We start from the raw sequence: 23989 nt of genomic DNA, 5'->3' as shown, positions 1-23989 counted from the left end.
TTTTCTTACCCCAGCCTCTGGCAATCACTGTTCTGTGTCTAAGAATTTGACTGCTTTAGATACCATATATAAGTGGAATTGTACAGTATTTGTCTTTTTGTGACTGGCTTATTTCACTTAACACAATGTCCTAGAGGTTCATGGTATATTATAGCATATGACAGAATTTCCTTTTTAAAGACTGAGTAATAATGTTTCATTGTATATATGTACTATATTTTTTAATCCACTTATATATATATATTATATATATATATTTAGCCATATTGCTACTGTGTTGCTAAACCAAGGTGAACAGTTCTTGGATGAATGAATAGCTTATATTTTCTTAACTTTCACAAGTAGAGTTACAGTAACTGTAAAAATGTGATTGAAATATAATCTGATTACAATTTACTTTTGTTGATTTGTAACCAATTTTTTCTGAAGGTGAAATAACTTAGTATAAAGTGATTGTGGTGACATTTATGTTACCATTTTGAAACTTATTTTTAATAATAATGGAAACCAGTCAGCAAATATTTAAAATTTATGACCAAATACTATCCTGGTACAATCCTTAATTAAGTAAAGCTTGATAAAATTATTTTTCATACTTAGTTTTTATTTTGTCAGGTCATTCTCCTGTCTTTAATGTAGTTCCCCTTTCAACTTGCCTTAAAATCCTATTCTGTTAGTTTTTTTTTTTTAACATTTTTTATTGATTTATAATCATTTTACAATGTTGTGTCAAATTCCAGTGTTCAGCACAATTTTTCAGTTATTCATGGACATATACACACTCATTGTCACATTTTTTTCTCTGTGAGTTATCATAACATTTTATGTATATTTCCCTGTGCTATACAGTGTAGTCTATTCTACAATTTTGAAATCCCAGTCTATCCCTTCCACCCTCCACCCCCTCTGGTAACCACAAGTCTGTATTCTCTGTCTGTGAGTCTATTTCTGTCCTTTATTTATGCTTTGTTTTTCTTTGTTTGTTTGTTTTTGTTTTTGTTTTTTAGATTCCACATATGAACGATCTCATATGGTATTTTTCTTTCTCTTTCTGGCTTACTTCACTTAGAATGACATTCTCCAGGAGCATCCATGTTGCTGCAAATGGCATTATGTTGTCGGTTTTTATGGCTGAGTAGTATTCCATTGTATAAATATACCACCTCTTCTTTATCCAGTCACCTGTTGATGGACATTTAGGCTGTTTCCATGTTTTGGCTATTGTAAATAGTGCTGCTATGAACATTGGGGTGCAGGTGTCATCCTGAAGTAGATTTCCTTCTGGATACAAGCCCAGGAGTGGGATTCCTGGGTCATATGGTAAGTCTATTCCTAGTCTTTTGAGGAATCTCCACACTGTTTTCCATAGTGGCTGCACCAAACTGCATTCCCACCAGCAGTGTAGGAGGGTTCCCCTTTCTCCACAGCCTCTCCAGCATTTGTCATTTGTGGATTTTTGAATGATGGCCATTCTGACTGGTGTGAGGTGATACCTCATTGTAGTTTTGATTTGCATTTCTCTGATAATTAGTGATATTGAGCATTTTTTCATGTGCTTTTTGATCATTTGTATGTCTTCCTTGGAGAATTGCTTGTTTAGGTCTTCTGCCCATTTTTGGATTGGGTTGTTTATTTTTTTCTTATTGAGTCGTATGAGCTGCTTATATATTCTGGAGATCAAGCCTTTGTCGGTTTCACTTGCAAAAATTTTCTCCCATTCCGTAGGTTTTCTTCTTGTTTTACTTATGGTTTCCTTTGCTGTGCAGAAGCTTGTAAGTTTCATTAGGTCCCATTTGTTTATTCTTGCTTTTATTTCTTCTAGGAGAAAATTTTTTAAATGTATGTCATATAATGTTTTGCCTATGTTTTCCTCTAGGAAGTTTATTGTATCTTGTCTTATGTTTAAGTCTTTGATCCATTTTGAGTTGATTTTTGTGTATGGTGTAAGGGAGTGTTCTAGCTTCATTGTTTTACATGCTGCTGTCCAGTTTTCCCAACACCATTTGCTGAAGAGACTGTCTTTATTCCAATGTATATTCTTGCCTCCTTTGTCAAAGATGAGTTGACCAGAAGTTTGTGGGTTCATTTCTGGTCTCTCTATTCTTTTCCATTGGTCTATATGTCTGTTTTGGTACCAATACCATGCTGTCTTGATGACTGTAGCTCTATAGTATTGTCTGAAGTCTGGGAGAGTTATTCCTCCAGCCTCTTTCTTTCTCTTCAGTAATGCTTTGGCAATTCTAGGTCTTTGATGGTTCCATATGAATTTTATTATGATTTTTTCTAGTTCTGTGAAATATGTCCTGGGTAATTGGATAGGGATTGCATTAAATCTGTAGATTGCCTTGGGCATTGTGACCATTTTAACAATATTGATTCTTCCAATCCAAGAGCATGGAATATCTTTCCATTTTTTAAAGTCTTCTTTAATTTCCTTCATCAATGGTTTATAGTTTTCTGTGTGTAATTCTTTCACCTCCTTGGTTAGATTTATTCCCAGATATTTTATTACTTTGGGTGCTATTTTAAAGGGGATTGATTCTTTACTTTCTTCTTCTGTTGATTTATCGTTAGTGTAAAGAAATGCAACTGATTTTTGAACGTTAATTTTGTAACCTGCTACCTTGCTGAATTCTTCAATGAGCTCTAGTAGCTTTTGTGTGGACCTTTTAGGGTTTTCTATATATAGTAACATGTCATCAGCATATAATGACACTTTTACCTCTTCTTTTCCAATTTGGATCCCTTTTATTTCTTTCTCTTGCCTGACTGCTGTGGCTAGGACTTCCAGGACTATGTTGAATAGGAGTGGTGATAGTGGGCATCCTTGTCTTGTCCCAGATTTTAGTGGGACGCTTTTGAGTTTTTCACCATTGAGTACTATGCTGGCTGTAGGTTTGTCATATATAGCTTTTATTATGTTGAGATATGTTCCCTCTATACCCACTTTGGCGAGAGTTTTTACCATAAATGGGTGTTGAATTTTACAAAATGCTTTTTCTGCATCGATTGAGATGATCATGTGGTTTTTGTCCTTTCTCTTGTTGATGTGATGTATTACACTGATTGATTTGCGTATGTTGAACCAGCCTTGTGTCCCTGGGATGAACCCCACTTAGTCATGATGTATAATTTTTTTTTATGTGTTGTTGGATTCTGTTTGCTAAAATTTTGGTGAGGATTTTGGCGTCTATGTTCATCAGTGATATTGGCCTATAATTCTCTTTTTTTGTAGTGTCTTTGCCTGGTTTTGGTATCAGGGTGATGGTGGCTTCATAGAATGAGTTTGGGAGTATTCCCTCCTTTTCAATCGTCTGGAAGAGTTTGAGAAGGACTGGTATGAGTTCTTCTTTGTATGTTTGGTAGAATTCCCCGGTGAAGCCATCCGGTCCTGGACTTTTATTTGTAGGGAGGTTTTTAATTGCTATTTCTATTTCCTTTCTAGTGATCGGATTGTTGAAGTGTTCAGATTCTTCTTGATTCAGTTTTGGTGGACAGTATGCTTCCAGAAACTTGTCCATCTCCTCTAGGTTATCCAGTTTGGTTCCATATAGTTTTTCATAATATTCTCGTATGATATTCTGTATTTCTATTTTGTTTGTTGTAATTTCTCCATTTTCCTTTCTTATTTTGCTAATTTGTGCTCTCTCTTTTTTCTTCTTTGTGAGTTTGGCCAGAGATTTGTCGATTTTATTTACTTTTTCAAAAAACCAGCTTTTGGTTTGGTTGATTTTTTCTATGGTCTTGTTAATCTCTATTGTATTTAATTCCTCTCTGATCTTCATTATTTCCTTCCTTCTGCTGCTTTTTGTTCTTCTTTTTCTAATTCATTCAGGTGGTGGGTTAAATTGTTTATTTGAGATTGTTCTTCTTTTTTGAGGAAGGCCTGTATCGCTACAAAATTCCCTCTTAGCACTGCCTTTGCTGTGTCCCATAGGTTTTGAGTGGTTGTGCTTTCATTATCATTTGTCTCAAGGTATTTTTTAATTTCAGCTTTGATTTCCTCATTGATCCATTGTTTTTTCAATAACATATTGTTTAATCTCCATGCTTTCCTTTTTTTCTCCTTTGTTTCTCTGTTGTTGATTTCCAGTTTCATGGCATTGTGGTCAGTAAAGATGCTTGAGATAATTTCTATCTTCTTAAAATTGTTGAGGTTTCTTTTGTTCCCAAGTACATGATCGATCCTGGAAAATGTTCCATGTGCACTTGAAAAGAATGTATATCCTATTTTTTGGGGGTGTAATGCTCTGAAAATATCCACCAAATCTAGTTTTTCTATTGTAGTATTTAATTTCTCTGTTGCCTTGTTTATTTTCTGTCTGGAAGATCTGTCTAGTGATGTTAATGCAGTGTTAATACTCCGACTATGATTGTATTCCCATCAATATCCCCCTTTATCTCTGTTAGTAATTCTTGCATGTACTTAGGTGCTCCTATATTGGGTGCATATATATTAACGAGTGTAATATCCTCATCTTGTATCACTCCTTTAATCATTATAAAATGTCCTTCTTTATCTTTCTTTATGGCCTTTGTTTTAAAGTCTATTTTGTCTGAAATCGGTACTGCAACACCTGCTTTTTTGGCTTTTCCATTTGCATGGAATATCCTTTTCCATCCTTTCACTCTCAATCTATATGTGTCCTTCTCCCTAAAGTGGGTCTCTTGTGTGCAGCATATTGAAGGTTCTTGCTTTATTATCCAGTCTGCCACTCTGTGTCTTTTGACTGGAGCATTTAGTCCATTAACATTTACAGTAATTAATGATAGATGTGTGTTTATTGCCGTTTTGAACTTATCTTTGAAGTTGAATTGGTATATCCTCTTTGTTCCTTTCTTCTTCCTTTTGTGGTTTGGTAATTTTCCTTTGTATTATCATGGATTTTATTTAATTTTTGTGACTCCTTTGTAAATTTTTGGCTTGTGGTTACCCTTTTTTTGTAAATCTGTCAACCCATTACTATAACTGTTTTTATTAAACTGATAGTAACATGATCTCAAACCCATCCTACTGTTAAAAAAATTTAAGAAAGAAAGAAAAAAATATTCTATATTTCCCTGCCTCCCTCTCCCACTCTCAGTGATTTGTATGTCTTCTTTTATAATTTCATGTTTACTTTATTTGTAATTCATGAGTTATCACCTTTCCAGTTGTGTGTTTCTCATTTCTGTAGCATCCTGCTGCTTTTCTATTTAGAATAGTCCTTTCAATATTTCTTTTAGCATGGGTTTAGTGTTGCTAAACTCCTGCAGCTTTTTTTTGTCTGTGAAACTCTTTATTTCTCCTTCTATCCTCAAGGATAGCCTTGCTGGATAAAGGATCCTAGGCTGCATCTTTTTTTCATTCAGGGCTTTGAATATATCTTGCCACTCCCTTCTGGCCTGTAGTGTTTGTGTAGAGAAGTCAGCTGAGAGCCTTATGGGGGTTCCCTTGTAACTTACTCTTTGCTTTTCTCTTGCTCCTTTAGAGTCATTTCTTTATCCTTGACTCTGGCCATCTTGATTATGATATGTCTTGGTGTGGGTCTATTTGGGTTCTTCCTGTTTGGGACCCTCTGAGCTTCCTGTACTTGGATATCTGATTCCTTCTTTAAGTTTGGGAAGTTTTCAGTCATGATTTCTTCAAAAACCTTTTCAATCCCCTTTGATCTTTCTTCTCCTTCTGGGACCCCTATTATGCGAAGATTGGGATGCTTTATATTATCCCATAGGTCCCTTATGCTATTTTCATTATTTTTTATTTGCTTCTCTTGTAGTTCTTCTGAATGGGTGCTTTCTATTGCCCTGTCTTCTAGATCACTAATTCGTTCCTCTGCATTATCTAGTCGGCTTTGCACAGCTATTAGATCATTCCTCATCTCTGTCAATGAGTTTACCCATTCTACTTGGCTCTTCTTTATAGCTTCAATTTCATTTTTGACATATTTTATATCTCTAAACACTATCTCTTTTAATTCCTTCAGCAATTCGATCACTCCTTTTTTGAAATCTTGATCTAGTAGGCTATCGATGTCTATTTCGTTGATCTTTCTTTCAGGGGATTTCTCTTGTTCTTTTAATTGGGAAAGGTTTTTCTGCTTCTTCATCTTGCTCATAACTCTTTTCACTGTGGTTTATGGAGTATCAGTTGTTTATTTTGGTCCTTAAGGATTTTATCTATCTGATGCCTATTTAGGAATAGAACTTAGGAAAAAAAGAAAAAAAAATAAGAGAGAGAGAGAAAGAATTTTAAAAGAAGGGAGAAAGAGGGTTTGAAAACAGTGTATAATGAATAATAGAAGAGTGAGTTGAAGCAGAGTATTAATCGGGTTGAGACGTCCTTTTAAAACCTTTACAAAAAAAGGGGGGGGGAGATGAATAGATGTATTTGAAACCTGTGTCTAATCAATAGCAGGACATCAAAACCCAAGAGAAATAGAAATGAATTAAGAAGTAAAGATTAAGAGAGTAATAGAAAATAGAACAGGTAAAAACAGATTTAAAAAAAAAGGGGGGGGGTTTGTCGGTGTTCTCCTGGAATCTGTGTGCTTTTAATGTGAAGTCTTTCTGTCTTCGTCCTGTTTTGGAAGCTCAGCTTGCTGTTTTCAGAGGCCCTCCGTTGGCGCCCTCTTCTGTGCTGCTCCCAGCACCTGTCGGCAAGCAGATTGCGCCTCCTTCTAACACTGGGTCAGGTGCAGCTCTCTGCTGTGGGCGGGCGGGTCGCTGCCCCTCCGGATGCCGCAGTCAGATGCCGCAGACTGGCCAGGTAGGAGGGCGGGTCATGCCCCCTCCCAGCACCTCGGTCAGGGGCTGTGTTCCTGCCCGAAAGGCGGAGGGGCCGCTCTCCCTCTACCTGCGTCGCCGGTAGTAGTTCCACTGCTCTGTGCGGCTGCGCGCTCCGCCCTGGTCGGCGCTCCGCAGGTGGGCTCGGGGAAGACCGAGGGACAGCCCTGTCCCTGCTCCGAGCAAAAACCCAGTTCCTTGTTTGTCTTTGTGGAGCAAGTTCTCTGAGGGACCAGGATGGAAGGATCCTATCTGCCCCGGGCTGCAGGCCAGTCTCAGGCTGGCCTTTGAGGCTGCTAAGCCCTTCTGTGCGGATGCAGGTTTCGCCCCCGCCCCCGCCTGAGTGCTCAGCGCGGAGGATATGGCGGCTGTGCCTGAGCCCCGCCTCTCTTCCCCCGAAAACTTTCCGCGGGTTTTCAGAGATGGGGGTGTGCACCCTTCCCCCGAGAGCACATCAACCTTGCTGTTTTATGGAGGGCCCAGGTTGTTCTGCCCTGTGCACCCACAGCCACGGTGCGCAGCCCCTTGCGATCCCCTGGGGCTGCCTCCGTGCAGCCACTTCCGTCCTCCGCCCGGCTTGTGCAGCCTGGCCCTGCCCGCGGCTGCCGGCCCGCGTCTCAGGCTGGGTGTCAGGGGGACGCTCTGTGCCCGTTTAACTTAGTTCTCTTAGTCAAGGGCTGCTCTGTACAGATCCGAGCCTCGGAGGCTCCCCCTCCGTCCCGCTGGCCTCTCAGTTGGAGAGGGGAGACCCAGCGAGCGAGCGCCAGTCCTCCTTTGCCGCTCCCTCCCCGCGGGACCGCGCTGCTTTGCCTTTTGTTCTTTCTTTTTTCCTTTTCTCCTACCAGATTTTTGGCGTCTTTATCTTTTGAAGAGGGCTATGTTCTGTCGGAGTTCCGCAGGTGCTCTGGTTGGCTGAGTGGGTCTGTAGATGTGGGTCTTGGTGTATTTGTGGGAGAGGGTGACCTGCGAGCGTCCTTCTACTCCGCCATCTTCTCCGTCTCTCCTATTCTGTTAGTTTAAAAAACATTTTGAATACATTTTTTTAAGTGGTGATTTAAAACTGTATACCATTCAATTATCTCAGTTACTGTTGCAGTCTACTACTGTTACTACCACCACCAGTACCATGTATGAGCCATTATTATATACCAAGTATTGTGTATTATTTCTATTTAGCAAGATAAAAAATGGAAGCCTAGACAGGTTAAGTAGTTTATTAAATGTAATTTGCACAGTAAGTTTTTGTAGTTTATCATTAACTGTAGTTTAGCAAGTTATTTGATATTGTTTGGTGAACAGTAATTCCCAGAGTGTTTTTATGTTGGAAGTTTTCTGTTTTCAGAAAGTTATTTAGATGTTAGAATGAAAAATATATTAAGCACTTACTAAATTTTATTTAATATTTTGTGTTTTAAGGAATTGAAATTACCATTCACTTTTTTAAGTGGACATATACATGAACTGAGGATCCATGTACCATGGACAAAACTGGGTTCAGAACCAGTGGTAATTACCATCAATACAATGGAATGCATTTTGAAACTTAAAGATGGAATACAGGTAAGAAAGTATTGAACCTAGTTATTTATGTTAACCAGTTTTGATAGTTATTAGTAGTTGATATTTCTTTAACTTTTGGAGTATGTCAACATAAACAAATCTTAGCTAATACACTTTTTATTACATACCTATTAAAGTAACATAATTAATTGGAAAAAGGTTTTCTTTTAAAAAGATTTTTTTATTGAAGCATGGTTGATTTACAATGTTGTATTAGTTTCTGGTATACAGCAAAGTGATTCGGTTGTACATACGTATATTCTTCTTCATATTCTTTTCCATTATACGTTATTATAAGATAGGAATATAGTTCCCTGTGCTATGCATAGTAGAACCTTATTGTTTGTCTATTTTGTTTATAGTAGTTTGTATCTGCTAATCCCAAACTCCTACTTTACCCCTCCCCGACTTTCCCCTTTGGTAACTGTTTGTTTTTTATATCTGTGAGTCTGTTTCTGGTTTGTAAATAAGTTCACTTGTATCATATTTTAAGATTCCAAATGTAAGTGATATATGGTATTTGTCTTTTTTGTCTGACTTCACTTAGTGTGATAACCTCTAGGTCCATCCATGTTGCTGCAAATGGCAGTTTATTATTTTTTATGGCTGAGTAGTATTCCATTTGTGTGTGTGTGTGTGTGTATGTGTATGTGTACAAAAACCATGTTTTTATTCATCTGTCAGTGGACATTTAGGTTGCTTCCATGTCTTGGCTATTGTAAATAGTGCTGCTATGAACATTGGGGTGCATGTATCTTTTCAAATTAGAGTTTTCTCTGGATATATGCCTAGGAGTGGGGTTGCTGGATCATATGGTTACTCTATTTTTAGTTTTTTAAGGAACATCATACTGTTTTCCATAGTGGCTGCACCAATTTACATTCCCACCAACAATGTAGGAGGGTTCCCTAAAAGGATTTTCTTTAATTTGGATAAAATATTCTAAAGGTTATTTCCATACTAATTTTACTTAATCTGATGATAGGAATTATGTATATTACTTATTACCTATAACTACTAGAAATGGAGCATGATAGAGTCCAATTTTTAGGTGAACTTTTTTGGATTTTTGCAAAGAACTTGTATACTTTTTATTTACATGGCATTTCTTAATGAGATGAAAATTTTTCAAGTCATTTGTTGAGAAGATGAAAATATGTTCAGTTTGCCTTCGTACTACTTTTCATTGTCTTTGAAGTTTTGTCATCAGAAACTGTTTTTTTCTGACTGACTTCTTCTCTGGCCCATGTTTCTTTTCAGTGTTTTTTATTAGGTATGATACTGATTTTAAGGAGTTTCTACCAAAAATTTTCTGATTTAAGAAGCAAATAGCAGCATATTGTGATAAATTTTTCCACTTTTATCTTGTAGAAAAGTAGTATCTCTGTCTTTCATTTTTATTACTTTTTCCTTAGCCCATATTTAACTTTAAGTTTTAAGGAAAAGTTTCTAGAACCAAGTGAATTGATGAGTATTATTAAATTTTAATCTCTGTGAAATTAGTTAAGGTTATTAGTGAATTGTTAAAATAATTTCCTGTTATCAGTAGATCCTTTGAGTGTCATACGAACCCACTGGGCTCAAATCTTTTTTTTACTTTTGTGAAATCTCTAATTACAAACCTTTATTATCCAATTTAACTGAAATATTGTAGCTCTTGAAAGTAAGTGGACCCGTGCTATATTCTCGTTAAAATTTACTTTGTGACCTTTAAATATTTGGGAAATTGATCCAGGAATCTGTAGATAGTTATAGTGCAAGAAAAGTTTTATTTTACATTTATATTTAGTAATACTTGACTGGTTCTTAATCATCATCTGTTCTTGGAATTTAATTTTTTTTTAAAAAGTCTGCACTTGGTTATACCACCCATGCAGTACTCCATATTAAGAGGAAAAAAAAAAAAATCCAGACACTAAGTATTTTTTCAGTGGGAAGGTGGAAATTTCAAGGCCAGATGTCCCATAAGAAACACATTTTAAAAGAGGCAAATTACAACTAATTATAGAGGCTGCAGAAAAAGATTTGTAACACATGACAGTGTAACCTAGAACTAATATTTGATATTGGACCATGCAGATGGCTACTGCAGGAATGATCAGGTTTCCTGCTTGCATGGTATTTGAGACTTGAGTTTTGTGGTGTGTACAGCAAAAGGTCAAGTGTCATGAGTGTAAACCACTCTCAAAACAAGTATTTTTTACAGATGTTTAAAATTTTGAGGTAGAAAGGATTTTTGAAAATTACAGTTGACATTTGGACAAATTATTGAGCAGTATACACCCCTGGAGAGTAATAACTTGAGTTTATGCTAGTGATCGGAATTAATTTTTCAGTAAAAACATTATAGATGAAACATTTTTAAGAAGTTTATTTTCCTATTTTAAGCTTTGATTAGTATAGTAGGAAATTATGTTTACAAATTACACATGTACTAGTAAAACTCAGTAAGCCCATATTTATATTACTTTGAATTATTATAGATTCACAATGAAGAAGTCTTAATTTCTAAGTAAAGTTAGTGTGGGATGGTAGGTTAAATGAAGAGGTGTTTTACAGTTATGGATCTGAATCTGTTAAAAATAGTACTATTAATGTATGAGAATGTAATATAATTCTAAAGCTAGAAATCTGAGGTTTATTCAGAAAAGATCATTACAAAAAACCAGTATTGCTAAATGCCTTTGATAAGAAGGCATGCCTAGTTTGTAATTTGTAAAAATTAGTTCGTAGTTTGTTAAAAAAAATTAGTTTGTAATTTAGTACAAACTAACTAGTTTGTGATTTTTAAAAAACATTTATAATGATTGTGACTCTTGTGATAATAGTTATACTGCCTTCACGTGTCTTTGTAATCATTTTTAATTATAGAAATTATTTTTGATGTGAAGGTGACCAAGTTGTGTGGCAAAATGAAGTCACCTTGATGTTCACTGTGAATTATTTTAATATATTGTTATTTTACTTAGGAAATATTAACTATTTGCTATTTACTCTAAGAGACATCTGTGTCAGTCATGGCTACCTTGAGATCCTGCAGATTTGTCTGTCTTTTTCTTTTCTGGGCTTGAGACACAGATTTTGATTCATGACACATTATCACTAGTGGTCCAGGTCTGACTTTATTTAACTACTTTTGTCCACATTAATCTAATCTAATACTTGTGGACCCAGCACCCAGCCCAAGAATGAAAACATTACCAGAAAGTTACATTTAACTATGTGCTCCTCTCCTTTTGTATATTCCTGCTTGTTCAGCCTCTGTGGGCCTCATCTGTAAAATACGATGAGACTTGCTACATACTTCTTTTAATCTGTGATTGTATATGCTTTCTCTGCTCATAGTGTTAATAAGTCTTGGAAAAAACTTCAACCTAAAGAGAGTAATAAATTTATTTTTAAAGTACTTATCTATTCTGGTCTTTGTATCATCTATAAAGTAGACTTTCAGAATCTTTTAATATGATAATATGTAAGGCTGTTCTAGAAGTAATGCTTGTTATTAAAAAAAAATTTAAAAAAATCTTTTGAACCTAAACTAAAACTTTAAAATTCCATTCAAAACTTGAGATAAAGAACTAAGCTTTTTGTTAATGTATGTGCTTTTAAATCCTGGTTAGTGCTTGGGGTTACAGAGCAATCTTGACTGTCATTTCCTTTCATGTTTTGGGGCTATGGAAATTGGTTATTGGCTTAGATAGTTGCTAATAGAATAGAGAAGTATCATATCCTATCTTTGAATCTTGAGCACTGTTAATGTGTTAACGCTATAGGAAGCTAGAGGAAGTATTGGTAAGGCTATTAAGAATATTTACATGGCTTTAAAAAAAACACTTTAGTTCTCTTAAATGAAGCTGGATTAATCTGGTTAACTGCTGCTGTGGTTTGAATATGTCCCCTCAGAATTCATATGTTGAAATCCTGTCCCCCAAATATAATGGTATTGTGAGGTGGGGCCTTTGAAAGATGCTTAAGTCATGTGAGTGGAGACCTCATAAATGGGATTAGTGACTTTTAAAGAGGCTCCAGAGATCCTAGCCCTTCCTGCCAGGTAAAGACACAGTGAAAAGGCACTGGATGTGAGCAAGAAAGAGGGCCCTCACCCGACTGTGTTGGCATCTTGGCTTTGGACTTCGCAGCCTCCAGAACTGTGAGAAGTAAATTTCTGTTGTTCATTAGCTACCCAGTCTGTGGTATTTTGTTATCTGCCCAAATGGACTAAGATAGCTATCTTTTCAGAAATTCGGGTAGGGCTCAGAATTGCTGATAAGGTTGTGGAATTTATTGTACTATTAATGATTCTTTCACTTGCACTGCTCCAGGTTAGTGACGGTGACGATGATAATAGCAGATAAGGTAGTCTAGATTCTGTCTGTAGATTCCATATGTGAAAAAAGAGGAGCAGAGTTCCCTATAAATTATGAGTAGTGTCTTTATTCCCACTAGGGAACCCCTTTATGTTGGGTGCATAAATATTTACAAATGTTACATCCTTTTGTTGCATTGACCTGCTTATCATTATGTAATGCCCTCCTTTTTCTCTTATTACAGTCTTTGTTTCAAAGTCTATTTTGTCTGATAGTATAGCTATCCCAGCTTTTTTTGTTTCCACTTGCACGGAATATCTTTTTCCATCCCTCTGTTTCAGTCTGTGTGTGTCCTTATATCTGAGGGGTTTCTTGTAGGCAATGTATAGTTAGGTCTTGTTTTTAATTCATTCACCACTCTATTTCTTGTGATTGGAAAAGTTAGTGCATTTACATTTGAAGTGTTGATTGATAGGTAGATACTTGGTGCCATTTTGTTTTCTGGCTGTTTTGTAGTTCTTCTCTGTTCCTTTCTTCTTTCTCTTTTCCTTTGTGATTTGATGACTTAGTGGTTTGCTTAGAATCCTTCCTCAGTCTTTTGCATATCTACTCGAGGTTTTTGCTTTGTGGTCACCGTGAGGCTTATATGTAACAGTATATGTTTATGATAGTCTATTTTAAATTGATAACAACATACCTTTGAATGCATTCTAAAGCTCTGCGTTTTTACCACCACCGCCACATGTTTTTGATGTCACATATTACACATTTTTATCTCGTGTATCCCTCAACTAATTATTGTACTTGGTTTTTCTTAACTACTTTTGTCTTTTAACCTTTACACTTCATAGCTTTATAAGTGATTGATTCACTATATTTATATATTTACCTTTACCAGTGAGATTTATATTTTCATATGTATTTTTCTTTTAAAAATTTAAATATTTCTTAAAATTGAAGTGTAATTAACTTGCAGTATTATATTAGTTTCGGGTGGGCAACATAGTGATTCAATATTATACATTACAAAAGGATCACAGGATAAGTCAAGTTACCATCTGTCAGCATACAAAATTGTTACAATATTACTGACTATATTCCCTGTGCTGTATGTTATATCTCTTTGACTTATTTTATAACTGGAAGTTTGTACCTCTTAATCTACCTCACCTACTTCACTCTTCCTCCCTCACTCCTCCCCTCTGCCAGTCACATGTTTGTTCTCTGTATCTATGAGTCTCTTTCAATTTTGTTATATATATTTTTTTGTTTTTAGATTCAACATGTAAGTGAAATCATAAGCTATTTTCCTTTCTCTGACTTACTTAGCATAATGCCCTCTAGGTCCGTTTATATTGTTGCAAATGGCAAGATTTCATTCTTTTTTATGGCTGTGTAATATTCCATTGTGTGTGTGTTTGTGTGTGTGTATCTGTGTGTCTGTATGTATATATACTACATTTTCTCCATTTATTGTGAACACGTAGGTGACTTTCGTATTTTGGCTATTGTAAATAATGCTGCAGTGAATGTAGGGGTGCATATATCTTTTCAAATTAGTGTTTACTTTTCTTTGGAAAAATACTTATGAGTGGAACTGCTGGATCATATGGTAATTTTTTGAAGAAACTCCTTACTGTTTTCCATGGTGGCTGTACCAACTTGCATTCCCAACAGCAGTGCATGAGGGTTCCTTTTCTCCACATCCTTACCAATGCTTGTTATTTGTTGTCTTTTTGATAGTGGCCATTCTTGTAGGTGTGAGGTGATACATCATTGTGGTTTGATCATTTTCATTTCCTTGATGATTAGTGATGTTGAGCATTTTTTCTTGTGTTTGTTGGCCATCTGTGGAAAAATTCAGGTCCTCTCTGTATTTTTTAATTGGGTTATTTGTTTTGATGTTGAGTTGTGTTAAGTTCTTGGTTTATTTTGGATGGTAACCCCTCTTTGGATATATTGCTTGCAAATATCTTTTCTATTTCATTAGGCTGCCTTTTCATTTTGTTTGTAGTTTTCCTTCACTGTGCAAAAGCTTTTTAGTTTGACATAGTCCCATTTGTTTATTTTTGCGTTTGGTTCCCTTTTCTGAGGAGACATAGCCAAAAAATATTGCTAAGACTGATGTCAAAGAGTGTACTGCCTGTGTTTGTTTCTAGAAGTTTTATGGTTTCAGGTCTACGTTTAAGTCTTTAATCCATTTTAAGTTGATTTTTCTGTATGGTGTGGGAGTAAGTAGTCCAATTTGATTCTTTTTCATGTAGCTGTCCAGTTTTCCCCATATATTAAAGACGGTGTCTTTTCCCAATTGTGTATTCTTGCCTCTCTTTTCATAGATTAATTGACCATGTAAGTGTGGGTTCATTTCTGGACTCTGTATTCTGGTCCATTGATCTATGTGGCTGTTTTTGTTCCAGTACCACACTGTTTGATGACAGTAGCTTTGTGGTATAGTTTGAAAGAAGGGAGTGTGATACCACTAGCTTTGTTTTTCTTTCTCAGGATTGTTTTGGCTACTTGCAGTCTTCTGTGTTTCCATTCCATACAAATTTTAGAATTATTTGTTCTAGAACTGTGAAAAATTCCATTTGTCTTCTGATAGGGATTGCATTGAATCTGTAGATTGCCTTGGATAGTATCGTCATTTTAATAATAATAATTCTTCTAGTCCATGAGCGTGATGTATCTATCCATTTGTTTGTGTAGTCTTCAGTTTCTTTGATCAGTGTCTTACAGTTTTCAGAGTACAATTCTTTTACCTCTTTGGTTAGATTTATTCCTAGATATTTTATTCTTTTTGTTGCAGTTATAAATGGGATTGTTTTCTTCATTTCTGTTTCTGATAGTTTGTTGTGACTGGTGATAGGAACACAGAACATTACTGCATATTAACTTTGTATCCTGCAGCTTCACTGAATTTATTAGTTCTGATAGTTTATTGATGGAATATTTAGGATTTTCTGTATATAGTATCATGTCATCTGCAAACAGGGACAGTTTTTTTCCTTTCCGATTTGGATTCCTTCTTTTTTTTTTTCTTATCTGATTGCTAGGGCTAGAAGTCCTAATACTTTGTTGAGTAAAAGTGGCAAGAGTGGGCATCCTTGTCTTGTTTCTGATCTTTGAGGAAATACTTTCAGCTTTTCACCATTAAATATGGTGTTAGCTGTGGGCTTGTCATATATGGCCTTTATTATGTTGAGGTCTCTCTCTATTCCCAATTTGTTGAACAATTTTATCATTAATGGAGGTTGAATTTTGTCAAAAGGTTTTTCTGTATCCATTGAGTAGATCATACGATTTTTTATTCTTCATTTGGTTAATGTGGTGTATTACATTGACTGATTTGCAGATATTGAATCATCCTTACATCCCTGGGATAAATCCTACTTGATTATGGTATATGATCCTTTCAGTGTGTTGTTGAGTTTGGTAGGCTAATGTTTTGTATAATTTCATTTCAAGAATAACAAATATGAATGGAATTCTTCAGTATGTAATATTTTGAGGGTAGCTTTTTCCACTTATCGTAAGTTCCTTGAGGTTCAGTCAAGTTGGTGTGTATATCAATGATTTTTTAAAAATTGCTGAGTAGTATTCTACTGTATGGATATAACACAGATTGCTTAACTATTCATCCACTGAAAAACTTTTCAGTAATTTCTATGTTTCAGTATTGCAAGTAAAGCTACTATAAACATTTGTGTACAAATTTCTATGCATACACAAGTTTTCATTTCTCTGGGATAAATGCCTAAGGATACTATTGTTGGATCCTATGGTAATTACATTTTTATTTTTAAACATGATTGCTCAACAGATTTCCAGAGTGGCTCTGCACACTGTACATTCCCATGAGAGGTATATGAGTGATCCGTTTTCTCTGTATCCTCACTAGCATTTGGTATTTTAATTTTAGCCATTCTGGTAACTACATGGTGATGTCTCATTGTGGTTTTAATTGGCATTTTCCATGTGGGAAATAATCTTGAGCATCTTTTTGTATGCTTATTTGTCCAGTGAAGTGTCTGTTCTTATGTTCATTTTCTAATTTATTTATTTTCTCAGTGTTGAATTTTGAGAGTTCTTTATATATTCTGTGTATAAGTTCTGTCTTTGTTAAAGTAATAACATGCCACATGTTACTAGTTTTTTATTTCTGTTTGGTTCACAAGCTCTATAGATTCTCTTTCAATCCATAAAATTCAGCAGTTCTCTGAATTTTGTCTTGATGGTTAGATGCTGCTAATTTTCTTTTTTCTTAAATTGGTTCATTTTACCTTGATTTTCCTTTTGAAACTTGGGATATCTGATCTTTAGAAACTTTACTGAGCCTATAGCTGAACTGAGTTTTCTGTAGTCAGTTATAATTGGACATTACTAGTCTAAATAATAATTTCTGCCTATTAATTTTAGTTTTAGATTACTTATGTTTTATGTGATTTTTAATATTAATCTAATTGAACTATTCGGAGTTCTGTAGTGATACATTAGTAGCCCTAATTTTAATTTTTGGTTTTCTAGTTTGAGATGATTATAAATACTATAATATTCAGATTTGCTATCTTACTGGTAAAGAATTAAATTTGCCAACATTGTCCAAAGATGGAGTGATTTCAAAGAGTGCCTCTTGCTTGCTGTTGATGGTTATTTTGTGCATCTGCATATACAGAGGTACTGATGATCATCAGTACTCCTTAGTTGTTGAACTCTTCTTGAATTCTAGACTCATACCTCCAGCTTTGCACTGTTTAGCTCTCCTGACTTGTCTTATTGTTTGCCTCAACTTGTCTAAAAATAAAGTTTTCTCCAAATTAGATCTCTTTCTCAACTTTAGTATCTTATTTAGTAGAACCATTATTTGCCTCTGAATGGCATTTGCTTTATTTATTTTTATTTTATTAAAAATTTTAAAAATCGAAGTATAGTTGGTTTATAATATTGTGTTAATTTCTGGTGGCATTTGTTTTTTAGGGTAGATAGGATATATTATTGTTGACTGTAAATACAATTTATCTAATATTTATAATGCAAGTGCAATGCCAAGAAAAAAGGGAAGAGTTTTATTTAGGGTCCAATTAAGTAGTTCAGATTAACAGAGGATTTTCGTATGCATCAAAAAAGAGCTAGTAAGAGACTGGATATACCTTTAAGAAACAAAATATCATTATTCTTTTCTTATTTTAGAATGAGACAAACTTAAAACTGTGAAAAACTATGTGCTCTGAAAAATTAGTTTATTGTACATAAATTTTAATTTTTTAATAGATGAGACTATATTAGCATCTTATAACAGTTAAAGGTATTTAGATCTTTTCTTAACCATTGTTTAAAGTGTCTGTGAATATGGATGGACGCTCAAGTATAGAATATATGTTAGGGGATTTCAAGTACAATCTAAATAAGTGTTTATTATTTAAACAGAGGTGCAGTAAACATTATGGCTCTTGAGGCCCCCCCCCCCTTTTTTTTCTTTTTTAGCAGCATACTCATGCTATAGCTCTACAGCCAAAGTCCCTTTCATACCTAAAGTGAAATGAATCATTATAATCTGACTACTTAAGGATTTAAAAATTTTGTATTTGCTAATATTATTGTAGTGTATAGTTTAACTCTTTTAACCTTTATTTTAGTTCTTGAAAATCTTTAAAATTCTTTAAAACCTTCAGTTGGCTTCAGTAGTATTACTGAGATATATTCATGGTACTATTGAGAAGGTTCTACTCTGTTTTACTGAAAACTCATCTTGAAATGTATTCTTTTCTTCTTATATACTGAATGCTCCCTGGGTTTCTCTTCTTTTGGAATTATCTGTGATTAGAAGCTATATCCAGATTTCCCCCCATACTTATATATATCTTTTTTCCAAATTACTCTTAGGTTTTATTTTCTTTATCATGTTGGCCAAATTTTTAACTTTTAGTTTTGCATATGTTTAGAATGTTCTGTTTTGATAATATGCAGCAATTACATGTATTCTTTCTTTCCAGAAATGTCATATTTTTTTTCTCCTTTGAGTCTCTAAAATCTTCAGCCTATTTTCTTACTGACAATTGCTTTCCTTTTTCTTATTAAACCTTTATTCTTTTGTTAAAATTAGTTAAAGGGATAACAGTAGAAATGACCTTGAATAACCAAAACAATCTTGAGACAGAAGAGTAAAGCTGGAGGTATCACATTCCCTTATTTCAAACTATACAGCAAAGATACAGTAATCAAAGACAGACACATAGATCATTGGAACAGGATAGAGAGTCCAGAAATAAATCCATGCTAATACAGTCAATTAATCTATGACAGTGGAGGCAAGAATATAAAATGGGAAAAAGACAACTCCTTCAATAAATGGTGTTGGGAAACTGGACAGCTGCATGGAAAAAGATCAGACTGGACTGCTTTCTCTCATCAGACAGAAAAATAAACTCAAAATGAATGAAAGACTTAGATGTAAGATCTGATACCATAAAACTCTTAGAAGAAAACATAGGCAACACACTCTCTGACATAGGTCAGAGATATTTTTTTTCAATTTGTCTTTCAATCTGAATTTTATATTCTGCCTCAGGATTGTCTTGGCTATTCAAAGTTTTTTGTGTGTCAATACAAATTTTAGAATTATTTGTTCTACTTCTGTGAAAAATTCTATGGTATTTTGATAGAGATCGCATTGAAAGACACCATACGTGCAAAAACTTTTGTGTCAGTATCACCGATGAACATAGATGCAAAAATCCCCAGCAAAATATTGGCCAGCTGAATTCAGCAATACATTAAAAGGATCATGCACCATGACCAAGTAGGACTTTTCCCAGGGATGTAAAGATGGTTTGATATTCACAAGTCCATCAGTGTGATACATCACATTAACAAATTGTATAATAAAAATCATATGATCATCTTAATGGAAGGAGAAGACACTTTTGACAGAATTCAGTGTCCATTAATGATAAAAGTATGATAAAAGGGCTCAGCAAAATGGGTATAGAGGGAGCATACCTCAACATAATGAAGGCCTTTTATGATGTACCCCCAGGAAACATCATTCTTAATGGTGAAAGTATTTCCTCAAAGGTCAGGAACAAGATAAGGATGCCCACTCTCACCACTTTTATTCAACATAGTATTGGAAGTCCTAGCCACAGCAATCAGACAAGAAAAAGAGGTAAAAGGAATCCAAATAGGAAAGGAAAAAATAAAACTGACACTGTTTGCAGGTGACAAGATGCTAAATATAAAGAATCCTAAATACTCCAGCAAACAATTAGTAGAACTAATAAATGAATTTGGTAAAGTTGCAGGGTACAGAATTAATATACAGAAATATGTTTTGTTTCTGTAGACTAATAACAAACTATCAGAGAAATGAATAAAACAAGTCTATTTACAGTCACATCAAAAAGAATAAAGTATGCAGAAATAAAACCAAGAGGTAAAAGTGTTGTACTCTGAAAACTGTAAAGACATTGATGAATGAAATTGAAGATGACATAAGTGGAAAGATATACCATGTTCATGGTTTGGATGAATTAGCATTATTAAAATAACCATACTACCTTAGGTGCACTATACAGATTCATTGCAATCCCTGTCTATGGCTGTTTTCGTGTTATAGTGGCCAATGGCAGAATTGAGTCACTGGGACAGAGTCTGTATGGTTTTACAAACGTAAAATATTTATTTTCTGGCTCTTTAGAGGAAAAGTTTGTCTATCCTCTTTTAAAGTATATGATCATTTTAAAATTGACATTTAATTTCATTAAAATTAAAAGTATAAAATAATAAAACATATATTGCCATTTCTAGATTGATTATTCTAAAAGGAATTTATATGTTGGTAGTTACTAAAAATTAAGAAAGCCATATATGAGCTCTATGTCAACAGACATATGTTGAGGAGTTGATATTTTACAAGTGCACAGTAAGTTATTATGTATACATATTTGTTATATTTATGTTGAAATAGATGATTGAGAAAGGTAAATTTTTATTTAGTGTTAAATTACCAGATACTTTAAGTAATACACAAATAATTTGAGTCCTTAAATAAATAGAATCAATTTGGAAAATTTAGAGATAGATTTAGATTAGAAATTAAATTATTAGAATATATATATGTATGTATGTATTTGTATTTTTGTTTGTGTGTTTGTTTTCATGTCTAGTATGAGGCAGGAATATGGCTAACCAGTTCTTTCTGTAGTATTTAAATGGTCTCTCTTTCCCATTGATTTATAATGCCACCTATGTCATGTTCCAGGTACTCATATCTATCTGGATCTGTTTCTGGATTCTTTTTTTTTGTTTGTTTCATTTTTGTTTGTTTAAATTTTAATAATTCTATAATAAATCATAATGCTGAAGGAGGGGCACTCTTCCCACTGTCTTTACGTATCATATGTGTGTATGTTGGTATTCATTCATTTGTATTTCTCTGTGAGGATCCTAATATGTTTACTTTAAAATCTTTTAAGCATGTTCTAGGCAATTAATTTTATTGTGACTGAATTTCATTTATTTGTTTTGTTATGTTGGCAAAGCATAGTGATTTGTAAAATTTTTTTGAATAGGAGGGTCACTGTCTTTATTTCACCATCTTTTCTCTTTCTCAGCCCCTTGTTTTGCTCATCCTTTCTTGTCTAGTAGTTGTACAGTTCCTTCCTCTGATCTCTAGTCTAGAACCGGTTCTTACTTTGGCAGTTCAGGGCTCCTGCAGTATTGATATGGGGTGATATAGAGTTACTTGTCTCAATTCTTATTTGCAAGGTTTGTTTCCTTCTGACTCCTTTGCCATGCAGCTTCATACGAAGTTTTAGACAGCAGTTGGCAGCAGCTTTCTTCAGCCTCCTTGAAGAGTTGGGAGTTTTATTACGTTACTGATTCCAAGTGTTGGGCCTGGTGATGGTCTCCCTGCCTTACATGGACCAGTTTCAGTCCTCTTTATTGCTCACTTGCTTTTGCCAGGTTTTGCATCTTGAGCTGGGGTAAAATTTTCCTTTTTTTCCTTTATTGTTAGCATCAGCGCCCACCCCCACCCCACCCCCCAGTGTTTCCAGTTATCTAGTCTTCCATATTTTTTAGAAGCATAAATCCTTATCTTTTCTTTAAATTGGAAATCTAGTTACTTAAAATATCACTTGTGTTTGGATGAGGCCCAAATCTTATCTAACTCCGATTGCTGTTTTTATCTTTACAAGTAAATGTTCAGTTCCCTTGTGGACAAATATGATTGGTGTGATGTGCCTTCACTGGAGATGCCACATATCTAAAATTGCATCTGCTGTTTTACTTTAAAAATTAGATTTAAAAAGTCAATTGGTTATTTTTGGGTAGTCTGGAGCTTAGAGTCTATCCTATACAATTCACGGTCAAGCATCTCTCTCTCTCCTGAAATTTTCAAAGCTCATTATAGCATCATTTTGCAAAGTTAGAGCAGATATAATAGAGTCTTAGGAGACTGAGACTACGGTAGTGACATCGACTGAATTGGGGTGTAAGGACAGTATTTTTTTTTTTTTTTGAAAGTAGGGGTTGGGGAAAGGAACAGAATCTGTTTCAGAGTTTGAATTTTGTTTTAACGTTGAGTTTGAGGTGCTAGCATTTAAAAAAAATTCTCATGGCTACTTCCTTCAACATTTAATTTCTAACTTTGTATAATAACCTTTCAATTGTTAGTATCTCTTTTTTTTACTTTTTGTCACATAACTGGAAGATTCTTCTTCCTGAATGAAGTACTTCAGCTTGTTAATCCCTGCTTATAGGTTTCATTGGCTTGATATGTAGAATAAAGCTTACAATTCTTGGCCTGATAGTCATGTTAGAGACCGTTTGCTTTAGCTTCTTTTTACAGCCCAGTATTTCATTGCTCTACTTTACCTAAATTGGACTAGTTATTTTATTTTCAATAAGACAAGTGCTTTCTTTTTTCCTACTTATTTTTGTTCAGCCTCTCCTTTTTTTTTTTTTTTTTTCCTGCAGGGCACAGTCTTTTCAAACCTTCTGTCCTTTGTGATGTTTTCCTGACTAATCTATCTCCCTGTGATCTCTCTTTCAGAATATATGGCGCTTAGTACTACACTGTTTAGTTGGCCTTTTCTTATAGGGAGGCAGTAGAACAGTGTAATTAGGATTGTGCCATTTAGTAGCGGTGTGATTTCGAATTACTTAATCTCTTTATGCCTTTGTGTCTTCATCTTTAAATGGGGATGCTCTTGTATGGGGAATAGTGTACTTCATAGGGTTGTTAAGAGAATTAAGAGATGTGAATGTAATGTCAGTAGTAGCTCATGACACATTGGAAGTGCCATAAATAAAAACTTTTTTCTCTGTGTCTTTTCCCTCTCCCTCCCTGCCATTCTTCTTTATTCCCTTTTCCCCTGCTTTCCTGTCTTTCAAGTTTAGTAGTAATGGGAGGGGCTTTTCTGTCAGACATATCTGAGTGTTCATCCCAGCATTGTTACTTCTATCTTTTTGACATTGGAACCTCTTAAGCCCTAAAATATTTCCTTAAAATACTTGAGGCCTGGCACATATAAGTGCTCAAAAATTCTACTTTCGTTTCTTTGTGACACTTGTTATTGATGGCTAATTTAAATTGCTCTTAACTTTTTTATGCATATAAGTATTGTTCCTCAAGTAGGTAAGTAATGTTACCAGGATAAGGGTACTGTCTATTTGTACTATTTACTTTCTAACAGATACTTAAAAAAAACACTCAAGTATTCCTTGTTGAGGGAAGTGTGTGTGTATATGTATATATTGTATATGTATATATATGGAAACAAAATACAGTTTTATTAATCTGTTGATGCATCCAATTCCCTCAGTGAATTTTTCTAAATATTAGATGGTAGGATGTGGTTTAGGTCAGAATATCTCTGTATAGTTTTGATCTTTCCTCCCTTAATTTCGGACTATTTCATCTTCCAAATCTAGCAGTGAGTCTAACCACTTCAATCCAATGGTTTGAAAACAGGGGAGGAGAGCTTGGCAATATGATATATACCTACTGAGACAAAGGAAAGGGATGTCATAGACAATAATAAAGAACCATTTTTTCCTAACACGTGGTGCTGTTAAATGGCATAGTTTGATTGTTCTCTGGCTCGGGCAGTATCCTGGGTTAGGTGGCCATGAATGTGAAAAGAAGGCAGAGGAGCCATGGCTAGTGATTGCATCATCTGGGAAACTGCTCCTGTTACTCAGTAACTTGAATCTCAGATAGATGAGTAGCCCCATCACTTAGGTGTTTACAGTGAATACAGTGATCTCTTTCATTATTAAAAGGTCGCCTAATACAGCTTAATGTATGTTCAGCTTTGGCCTGTCAGGTTAGCTATTCTTCCTTTTGGAAGGTTCAA

The 23989-nt window shown here is 34.8% G+C and overlaps 1 protein-coding gene across 12 annotated transcripts in view; it reads left to right on the top strand.

The window, feature by feature from the left end:
• Nucleotides 1–23989, top strand: part of VPS13B (vacuolar protein sorting 13 homolog B) — a 626989-nt gene that overhangs the window by 12994 nt on the left and 590006 nt on the right. For all 12 annotated transcript variants that reach the window (XR_010377054.1, XM_064476933.1, XM_064476934.1 and 9 more), the window contains exon 3: nt 8182–8325. Coding sequence is in view for 11 of the 12 variants with exons in the window: in XM_064476933.1 (XP_064333003.1) it covers nt 8182–8325 (144 nt within the window). In the remaining variant the exon portion in view is untranslated. The remainder of the gene's footprint in view (nt 1–8181; nt 8326–23989) is intronic.

Source organism: Camelus dromedarius, chromosome 20 (assembly GCF_036321535.1).
Source record: "Camelus dromedarius isolate mCamDro1 chromosome 20, mCamDro1.pat, whole genome shotgun sequence".
NCBI classification, from domain to species: Eukaryota; Metazoa; Chordata; class Mammalia; order Artiodactyla; family Camelidae; genus Camelus; species Camelus dromedarius.
The sequence above is the reverse complement of the archived record's forward strand: the minus strand, read 5'-3'. Positions and strand labels throughout refer to the sequence as shown.